General features: G+C 35.0%; 1 protein-coding gene across 2 annotated transcripts in view; it reads left to right on the forward strand.

Annotated features, from left to right (window-relative positions):
* LOC145689498 (uncharacterized) overlaps positions 1 to 11,251 on the forward strand; it is a 175,688-nt gene extending 164,437 nt beyond the window's left edge. The window contains exon 18 of one of the 2 annotated variants that reach the window (XM_081763672.1): positions 11,033 to 11,251. In XM_081763672.1, coding sequence (XP_081619798.1) covers positions 11,033 to 11,139 — 107 coding nt within the window. In that variant the 3' untranslated portion in view covers positions 11,140 to 11,251. Of the gene's footprint in view, positions 1 to 6,326; positions 6,530 to 11,032 lie in introns of those variants that run through there. The other variant, XM_081763675.1, reaches the window with a different exon arrangement.
* The last annotated feature ends 231 nt before the right edge of the window (positions 11,252 to 11,482 follow it).

Genomic DNA, 11,482 nt, shown 5'->3' on the forward strand with positions numbered 1-11,482 from the left:
AAGAGTATGTTTAAGGTCCTAGAATTACTACCAATAAATTAAACTCTTTAACTTACTGTATAAATATTTATTCAGGCCGAACCAACTATTCAAAAAAAACTCGCCATTCGCACTTGCTTTTTGTGAGTTGTATTGTGACCTAACTGCTTTTGAAAAATATAAGTGTGAGTTGAGCTTAACTCGAATTATAGGTGAGTTTGAGAGTAAAACCATGCTCAATTTCACGCTGAACATCGGATATTATTTTCATACAATAATGTAATCATCCATTTATACATTTGTTGCTGTTCGATCTCTGAGAAGAGATTTAAAATACTAATTTATCATTAAAGAAGTGATGTAGGTTAGGGAGGTTAGTTTCTAGAAGTAGCTCCAGGGCCTGGAAGTCCATCTATTTCAAGTTATATTTATTTTGATGGCGGAATTTATTATGCTTTTCTCCAATGTTTGTCCAAAATTATAACACGATAGATGTATAGGATACAAAGAAAAAACATATTGTGTATAATTGGAAGGTTATTTTAGTTTTAAAGAAACATCAGAAATATATTGTTGTAACCTTCAAGTTTTGTGGAAAAAAATAATCTCGATATCAAAAAGATCATCTTGTTATTTTAATTTCTTGAATTTCTCTATGTAATAATAACATGTAAATACTTTTAGTAGGGTAAGATGTTTGACATTTTTCTTTTCTTTCTTTTCCATTGAAGATTTTGGCGTCTTCAGGATTAAATTAGATGTTTTTGCAAGTAAAATTATACATTAGTCAAGTTTTCGTTCTTTTTTCTTTTATTTTCGATGGATGATAGAAGAGAGGAAAAGTATGGCGATCGTGGAAAAGTCAAATTCGGGATTTTAACGAATGTACACGTTTTATAGCCCCTACATGTCGAAAAATTGCTTTTAGAACTTTCGTTCGCTCCTCCCGGTGTATTTACTGTACAGCTGCCTAGAAATGATATTGTTCAACGTGTCAGTATCAGATTTGAAGTGTAAGTTTTTATAAGATTTCGTAGAAGGGTATTTCCAACTTTCCTTCTATCCACCCTCCAAAAAAATGGTAGTATACTAAAGAATATAAATTTTTAAAAATGTGATTTTCTCAAAAACGGTTCTAACGATTTTGTTTAAATTTCAGACATAAATATCGTATATCCGTTTGGACATGAAAACCCATGTCAACCATTAAATACGTAAATGACAGTCCAAAGGTAAATGTATCTTGTGGCGTTAGCAAATTTAAAGTGTACGGTCCTTATTTCTTAATGGAGAACACTGTCACTGGTATAGTGCATCTTGATATGTGGAATTTTTAAAAAATTCTTCGATTAGATGAAAACGAAAACAACAAGACGTGACCTATTACTACCAGCAGAACGGTGCACCGCTTGATTTCCTGAAGGAAATTCGAGATTTCCTTGATATTCGCTTCCCACCTCGGTGGATTGGTTGTGAGGTCCAATTGCATGGCGCACCTATGGATTTCTTCCCGTGAGGTTTTGTTAAAGATCGAGTGTATGTTCTGACCCTCACGCTGCCGTTGCAGAAGTTACGCCCTATCAGCTGGAACGAGTGTGGGAAGAAATTGAGTGCAGGTGGAATGTTTGCCGCATCACCAACAGCAGTCACATCGAAGCAAATGAAACTTTGATGTTAAACCTGAAGGGCCTTATGCAGAGTCATTTTGAGGTATGATTAGCGTCATACTAAAGGCCTGACTACTGCAGGAAACATATGTTAGTCGAAATCTTCAGTATGACACTAATCATGCGCAGGCCTGCAACCAGGCACAGAGGTTTGGGGGGCCATGAATATGTTAGGTGGGCCAAGTCATTAAACATTCTCTTACCAATATTTAAATTGTGTTTTTTTTTGTATTAATAATAGCATTTTGTGTTAAGGTTTGGGGGACCACGAAAGGTTTAGGGGGGCCAGGATCCCTAGCCCCCTCTGGTTGCGGGCCTGATCACGCGTCAGAACGACTCTGCATAAGACCCGAAGTGTTTTGCTACAAATTGACATCTCTCCTGTTCCTGTAAGTAATCTCAATAAATTTCTATGTTTTAAAAGTTTTAAATCCTTCTTGATACACCCTGTACTAACATTAAACATATTCTTCACCTCACATTTTTCATATTCTTCAATATTGACAAATTCACAAAGAAGGCTCCTTTTGAACTTCCGTTACATTTCACAAAATATTTTTTTTCGCAAAGAATCAGAATTAAAATGCTGTTTGTGTGACCACATACAGAATAAAATTACAAAAGTTTACAAGTATTACTGGAAATTAGCTAATACTGTCACTCATTTCGAACATTTTAAAAGTACATAGGGGAGGTAAGATGGCGTTCTGTTTATAAAACAATGGAGCGTTGTGCTTTTTAATTATTTCAATTTTAATTTCGTAAACAATTTTATTTCTAGTCACAATTTAGTTTATTACAAACTTTATATTATTTTTACATGTTTTTTTTATATGTCCTGCGCCTCTGCCTTCCCTTTTCTTTTAACAAAATAGTGTTAAAACAGAACTACTTGGAACAGGCTAATTCGTCCATGTTTCGAATGGGCCATCTTATACAATTATAATTTTATCAAAACGTTTCAAAACAAAGTCAACTGGGTCTTAGTGGTAAGGAAGATACTGCAATCCCCCGTAAGGAAGATAAATAGAATATAATAGTAAAAGTACATAGTTTCTAATGTATTTAAATTTCATTTCTTATCAAATATGTAATGTTGTGAATAGTTGTAAATTTCCATAAATCTTCTCGAAGTGGATTTGTATAAAACTAAAGGTAGTTTTGTCAAGTTTAACAAAAAGTTGAAAATAAGCTTCTTGGTAACACCTCTTATTTGTAAAAGAATACATAATGATCGCTTTTGGGTGTTGCAATAGTCTGTCCAAACAGCTTGATTAAAAAAAAAAAAAAAAAAAAAAAAATCAGCATAGCATAACAACAGAAGCCGCTTTCCTTATATGTAAAAAACAGAAAAGAAGGAAAAAGGATAAAGAAAAAGAAAGGATGCAAACGCTTGGTAAGGTGAGTGAAGGGCGCCGAATTAGAAAGAGTGGGAAAATATGAAGAAATGTTCAAGATGGTGAAATCTGTAAACTTCGGAGGAAAGAAGGGGTATTACGGTGTCAGTACAAGCTAAGAACGGCAATATAGTTAGCGAGAGAAGTGAAGTCTTCGAAAGATGAAAAAAACGTTGAAAACTAATATGAGAGTAGTAAGACCGTGTGGCCTAGGTGTTGAAGTAGAAAATAAAGCACGTGAGGATTATAAAGGATATAGCATTCTTCGAAACGAGTTTGAAAAGTTATGTCTGAGAATGAAATCCTTAAGTTTTACGTTCCACATTTATGCCGACTAGGCTAAAGGAGACGGTGATGATGAAAAATGAATGAAATATTGGAATGAACAATGTGGGAGGAAACGGGAGAACCCCGAGAAAAACCATGCACACGGTGTTTGTCCACCACAAATTTCACTTGGCGCGAGCTGGAATCGAACCAATGACCCCATGTGCCTGAGGTGAACACTACCACTGAGCCACCGCAGCCCGTAGCTATATCTGAGATTCGGAATGGAAAGGCAACCTTGTTGCGGAATATGAAAAGAAAATTAATAAGGTAGAAATATGATGGAAAACCTGAGAAAGGGCTGTGAAAAATATTATTATTAGTGATGATACGAGCTGAGAAATGGAATAAAAGCAGGGATAGGAATGTCTAAAGAAGCATTTAGGAGTAAGAAAATACTATTTTGTGTTACCTTGAATAAAGAGTTGAAAAAAAGACTAATAAAATGCTTCGTATGGAGTATTGTACTGTACGGAGCATAAATATGTACTTTACACAAAAACGATGAAAAACGACTGGAAGCTTTTGAAATGTAGGTGTGGAGAAGAATTGATAGAATTAGCTGGGTCGAGTGGAAACAATTGAGAGGGTGTTAGAAATAGTAGGGGAGAAAAGAACAAGTTTAGATATTAATTCAGAAGAGGAAGAGAAACTGGTTGGGACATGAGCTAAGAAGGAACTGTTTCATAAGCGACTTTCTAGAGGATTGGTAGCAGAAAAGAGAGAGAGGAGGCAAAGGAGATTACAATTAATAGATTATATCAAAACAGGAAAATCGTACGTGAAGACGAACAGGTTAGCAAAAGACCGTAGAGGATGGAAGTTTCTCATTTGCGGCAAGTGAGCTCCAATAATGGCAGAATTCCTATGATGATGATGATGATATTCTGCTACTTGAAACCTTGCAGAATGTAGATGGATTTAATCTCTTTGTACAGATGGCTGCAAAATAGTGTTTATTTTTGGCCAAACAAATCTTTTGATGCTTTAAATACATTTATTGTTAGTGATTTCCAATTTACCAGCCATACTGGCCAAGAATATTTGTTCCATACAAAGGGAGATGCGAGAGATGAGGGACCAAAGACAAGTGAATAGCATAAAATAAAGGTGCGGAATGCGAAGGGGCGCGCACTGTTCGAAACCACATAAAGTTACAATACTTCAGATAAGTGCTTATTAGGTGTTGGGATAGGGCTACATAAAATGTGTGGAGTGCTTCTCTTATGGAGCAACATATGGAGGTTACGCTCTACCTTATTATTGTAATTACAGACTTGCCAGTTGTATAAATGAGTTCCTTAGACATTATTCTTTCTTTGTAAAGTAATATATTTTAACTATATTTCCAATTGTAATCCGGACCAATCTCTATCTGCACCATCGTAAATATTTTAGTTATTAAATTATTAGAGTCTGTTTTCCTTACGTTGAGCGTGAGTTGAGCGCGCTTCTTTTAAAAACCTTGCGTTTGAGAATGAGTTATCTTACCTTTTACACCCTGAGTTTGAGGTGAGCTAAGTTTGTTTCAAAAATGAGCGTTTACAACCCTATCTCTTACCTTGTCTGTAATCTCCGCTACAGAGCGGCCCCATTTCACGTTCCTGACTAATTCTTTCCACAAACAACAGACCACAAATACAGACAGACAAAATGAGCAGAAGGACTCAGGAATGGAAGACTCGTATTCTTTCGTAACTTTGACAACGCTCACAAAATCACTTACGAATTGCTTTTAACGTATTATATCGTAGGCCTACATTTTCTTGGACTCTAGCTGACACCATGCCACACGGAAACCTTCGCAACTCTGACAAGTCAAATTCAAAGGTGTGTGTAGTATGAGAGAAACAAGGTTGCCAGTCTATTCTGCCTCCTTGAAAAAATCCCTATGTGTTTTAATTTTTTTTTTTAGATAAACGCACATCAGCTATATTCATTATCCTTATTATTCTACACATTCAATTTATATGTTATTAGTTTATTTTAAACAATTTGCCGTATTATATTAATTTACATAAAATTCTTTAATCTTATTTTTTAAATTTCTTTGTTTCTTCATTTTTCTCTGAAATCATTCCTTCGTTTGCAAGTGAGCTGCCAGCAGACTGGTAGATCGGCTTCGCACAATAGCTAATTAATCATCTGCATGTCATCACTTTAAAAGGTGAACAAAGACAACACTGTGATAAAAAAAAACTGTCCGTACCATATCATTGCATTCAAGGTAAGTTTAAAATAGTAAATTGTGAAATAGTTCAACCTACTGAGTGACATGCAACTGAAAATTTAATCAATATCTCATGGACATATCGTAGTCTAACTGACGTAAGTAGTATGTCTTAATTCCTTTAAGTTTTGTAGGAAATGACTAAATAAAATTGAACACTCAAGGACTCCATACAAAAAACGCCAAAGGAAGTACAGTATTGCTATTCTTCCGTTACTATTGGATTTTAAGATGACAGATTTTGTGGTGAAATGTGTCATCTGTTACTAATCCAATGTAACTAATTCAATTTAGAAAATAACAAAAACTAGAACGTTATTAGATTATGTAGTAGGTGATACGAATGGCAATTAAAAAACATTATTTTCTTGACTTTTTCCTTTTCACTATTGATTTTTGTCCCATACTCTTTATCCGAATACGAGTACTCTTATAGTCTTCTAATAACAAACGAAAGATATAACCAAAATTTTGAAATAACTATAAAACATTTATAATTTCTTTCCTTAACATTTTTACAGATATTTTTCTTACTAATGAAAGAAAAAACTGTACCAGAATATTGATTGAAGGTTTAATGGGAGTATCAGCACGTTAGAAACCATAAAAAAGAAATCAATTCAACTTTCGAATATCCATAACATTACTTCATTATTATTATTATTTTAAACAATACATTGAATTACCATAAATGGAAATCGATACCGAATGTAATTTTTTTTTCAGGATGGGTGATAGTACCGTTCTGCGAAATATAGGCTGTTCGCACAAATTTCATTTAATAAAGTATCTGTTCTCGTGTACAAAAGGAAAAATCTTTTTCTGCCAGCATCTCTATTGTTTCAACACTAGCAAAGGACAATAATATTATACATAAAGAACATTTTCTTCAAGTTTTTCCTTACGCCTATTTTTGCTTAACGTTAATTTGGCAGGTAAAGTAAGACAAACTTATCAGAATTGTTGTCTTGACATTTTGTTTTTGCTGAATTTGATTGAATTCTACACGTAATAACAGCATCTCGACAAATGTATAAAATGTGGGGGGAGGGGAATGCGCATAGGCGTACAACAGAATTGGGCATGACAAAACTGGAAATATTTGCTTCGTCTTTGTAGTAGGAGTGATAAGAATCTCCAAAAGTATCACGCCAATGTGCGTCTTATTTATAGCGTGAGAGTACGTTTTCAAGAAAACTGATCTTTGATTTAGAATTTCGCTGAAGAAACTTACGAGGTAGGCGAAAACTCATAAACTTTAGTATACAAGTGTAGATCAAAAAGTAATGAATTTTTGCAGTAAAATACTGTATGTAATTACTCTGAAATATCTACATGGTCTTTTTCAAACTGCTTTCCGTCCTTCACTATACATGTTTTCCAGCGCTCCTGCCATTCAGCAAATACACGATTCAGTCTATTTTTTGAAAGATTTTTGTAAGTCGCCTCCATAGCCTTCAGACCTTCCAAATTGAGTGAAAACTGGTGGCCACGTAGCCGTTTCTTCACGAAACCTTCATTTCGTACTCCCTTTTGCAAATCCTTTGCACACTGAAACGTGATTCACCTTATGTTCCTCACTCAGCATAGAGAAACACATCGACAGAAATTCCAAGATCATCAGTAAGAATAGTCTAAACGTCTGTCTTCTCTAACAGTTGTAGCTACACTGTCTACCATACTCTCTGATCTTCTATGGTCATTTCTGTCTTTTCTCAAGAACTAATTATGACGTACAGTCTTCTTCATAAGCTTCTTGAAGGAGTTGTAAATATCGGCAACAAATTTCCTCAAACGAACACAAAACTTGACCACAAAACGCAGTTGTAAATGGGACTCCACTTCACAGTAATTTATGATCCGGTAGCAGTTTCCAACCACACTTGGCCTTCCACGTTGCATCTCACGTATAACAAGACACAGAATATTTAATATTTTACAGCACGTTCATTGAGTACCAAGCTACATAGTAACATAACAGTTGTTGGTTTCCAGCTTGTACTTTCCCCGAAAAATGTCTCATTACTTTTTGATCTACCTACGTATAATATTATTGAATTAAAAGTTTGTTTCCTTGTTTCCTTAAAATCTAAACGATCTTTGCTAAATAAAGTTACATTCAAAGAACTATAAAAGACGGGGCAGGGATATCGCACAGTTGTTGTGAGGTTATTTCGCGCGGTAGGAAGTTTGGCCATTTACCGTGGATAATGGATTTTTTTAACAAATATGTATTTCAAAACATAAAAGGACATTGAAGATGTCGTAAAAAAGACATTCATGAACTATTTTATGAAAATTTCGTTTTTATTGTTCCTTATCATAATATAGAGTTTTGATGTATTCTTATGCTTTGAAGTTAAGAAAGGTATTTTTTTCTGGGAAGTCTGATTTAAAAGTCTAAGAAACTTATTTTACGTTTCTTGATATTTAAGTAGAAATATTTTTCTTAATGTCGCGAATGTCTAGAATAGGTTCTGTTTTGACTTCAACACAATGTCAATTTGGAACCTGCAAATAGTTCTCCATGTATTTATAATTCTTACCAACTGCGCAGTATTATTCTAATATATAAATAACTACTGTAGCTGAAATACCCATTCTTCGCATGGGTCAGATAAAATATCTACGTAAACAAACTGAACAACGTAAGGAAAAATATCGATCATTTTCTACTACTTTTACATATCCTGGTAAACACTTCCTGAAACGCCCTGGCTCGAATTTAGAAAAAAGAAAAAAACGCCTCTAGCCCCCAGCCGATGGGGGATGTGTTTGGAAGTCAACGCCTTTGGAACTATCACCATTCATCTCAGCGATCTCGAAAAGTATGGATTTGACACTGATATCGGTCATTTTGGATTATTTTTACATGTCTCGGTATTCCCTCGGTGACCCCCGCCCGCAGCCGAATGGGGTGAATTTGGAAGTTAATGCAATCGTAGTTTCACAATTGATCTCAGCGACCGCGAAAACTATGAATTCGACACTAAGATCGGTCATTTTCTACTATTTTTTACATGTCCCGGTAAACTCCCCTCCCCCCAAGACCTCCCTGGTTAGAATTTTGAAAAAAGCACCTCGTCTTGGTATGGAGCCTGGATCAAGGTACCCGTAACCAAAATTTGGTAACTCTCGGTCCACTCCTCTGGTCTCCAGGCCGCACACAGACAGACAAACAAACAATTTTATTTATATTAGATACTGCGAAATATAACAACTTTGTTTTTTCTATTATTATTTTCGTCTTAATATAATTACAAAATTCTTCTCACTCTTACTACAAATTAGGACCGAAAAATAGGTAATGAAATTTTAAGCTTGATACGTCACAAAATAGCTTCACAATTTTTCGTCTTTTTTAGATGCATGCCATTCCGCATATTTCTCTACACACCTAAGTTCAATCTCTTTTCAGTATAGAAGGTAGGAACAGCGACGGAAATTTATTACCCAAATCGGAAACCTCACAAGTTGTAGTTAATAATACCGATTTTTAATAAAGCACTTAAATAAGAATTTACTGTTATAGTTACCCAGTTGTATCTAGTAGTGTACGCAAGAGGGCTCCGGGTTTTAACCGTTGTCTTGACTAAGATATTATGTAAAAATAAACATTTACCACATTAAGAAGGGTGTAGAAAAATGCTGAAATGATATGAACTAGGGAGTTTGAACCCATTTTCTCTTCATGAAATTCTACATGCGCTACTTGTCATTACAGATTGATGGAGAAGGTCTTCCTTTCCTTATTTATTTTACGTTGAATCGTTTTCTGTTGAAGTATAGCATCCCTTTTTAGGATCGAGGCTATATGAAAGTTGACCGATGAATTAAGGTGGAATCCGAGTCACCATGCGTTCACATTTTAATTTTCTCCACCGGAAAAACAATCCGGGACCCCTCGCACCAAAATTATGCGGTTCATGTCGAGTCAATTCAAATGCTTAAACATTTCACAGAATAAAATCAATTTCTTACATTTCCTAGATTTCTGAGAACGAACACATTTGATATGGTATGACTAGCTTTACAGTACCACTGTGTTTGTCCCAGCGAAATCATTCATAGAGCAATTCCTTCCTCCTCTCATCGTTGGTCGATCCAAGCACGAAAATCGATTAAATAATTGAACTCATACAGTGTATATGATTTACGTTTTATTCAATGTTAGGTATGGACAAAGAAATATGTAAGTTCAGTTAAATTCATTGATCGTACCTGGAGCAAATAAGGTGAGAGGGGGAGTGGTTCTCGAAATAATTTCCCTGGAATAAATACTTTGGCACAGTAAGATTAGTCATATCATATAGTTACGGAAAAATTTCCAGACGACTTATATATTTCGAATTTGATATGACTAACGAACTCCGCTTATCTAGAACTGAATTCACCGATGTAAACATTATTATATTAGAAAATTAAAATAAATGATTGGAAGCAATGACCGGCCATTTAGTACATTGCTGTTATTTGTCACTTTTAAAGCAGAGTTCATTACGCTCAATTCAAATAGCGCTCTACCCATTAGGTTACAGTTACACAAAAAGTTATGATACTGATTTACGTAATAATTTTATGTTAATTTTGCACGGGAGTAAACTTATTCTTTCTCGAATTACTGAATTGTAGAAACATTGAAATGAATCAATGAATTGAAATGAAACCTCTTTTATCCACAAAATCTTATAGTCCAGAAGGTATAACGTCGTTGGCTTCACGCGCTTGGACCTGTTCGTCACTGTGGGTGTGGTAAGAGAGTAGCCAATCACACCAACCACCTACTGCGCTCAACGAGCCACGAGTAACCAAGCTGGCCACTCCCCATAAACGTACAAACACCATGTGCGTGGGTTTTCTCGGAGTTTTCCCGTTTCCTCCCACTTTCTTCATTCCACAATATAATTCATTTCTCATAATCACCGTCTCCTTTAGCCTAACCGGCATAACCGTGGGACGTAAAACTTAAAGATTTCATTTCATTTTTTCCCCATAAACGTCACTACAACTTTTCGCGGGAAGCCAACGACGTTATACCTTCCGTACTATAGTATAATCATTCATTTATTTATTTATTTATTTAGTTCCATTCCAGATCACTCACATGGCCATTTTACACTAAAACATTACAACTGTACAAAGTTTTTTCATCATTTTTCTTTCTTAAGGAAATTTGGCAAGGTTTATATATTAATTGTATGTAACATTGGTATTCGCCTGGTGGAACTAATTAAATAAAATCAGATAGTAAACTATCTTGAATGCTGCTTATCTGAATCAATTTCTAACATAGATTCTGGTGTTATTGAATAATTTTCTTTGTAGTGTACGGGTACTTTATCTTCAAATTAAAAAGAATTGTGTGATAGTTCTTTATTGGTCTATTACTATAAATCAATCAAATTACTTATGCGAATTCTTTCTATTTTCAGTGTCTGTTGGCAGTGTGTTTGGATTGTTCATAGGTGCAAGCTTAATGAGCGCTGTAGAACTGTTGTACTATATTCTTGTTAAACCAGTCATCCTCTGTTTATCGTAATTTATAGAATTTTCTGAAACTAACTGCTGTCTTGAAGAACTTTGATATACATCATGATCCTTGATTGTGCTGTACCTATAACCATTTTTTTTTTAACAAAGTGCTGGTTTTAGACATGATTTTTACTTTAGCATCAGCTTCAGGCTTTTAATGTATCGTTCTATTTATTCTCTTCTCTACAAAGGTTCTTGTTTTTGGTGTCAACCGCTGAGTAACAGCATCAGAGCAACAGTTAGTACACATATTTGCTAGAGTTAAATTTTATGAGAATCGTCCGATCTACTCTCTTGATGAACATCGGTGCACAATTTCCCCGTACAAGTAGAGAGTAGAGTACACCGGT

The sequence above is a fragment of the Thermobia domestica genome, chromosome 1 (assembly GCF_964235325.1).
Source record: "Thermobia domestica chromosome 1, izTheDome1.hap1.1, whole genome shotgun sequence".
NCBI classification, from domain to species: domain Eukaryota; kingdom Metazoa; phylum Arthropoda; class Insecta; order Zygentoma; family Lepismatidae; genus Thermobia; species Thermobia domestica.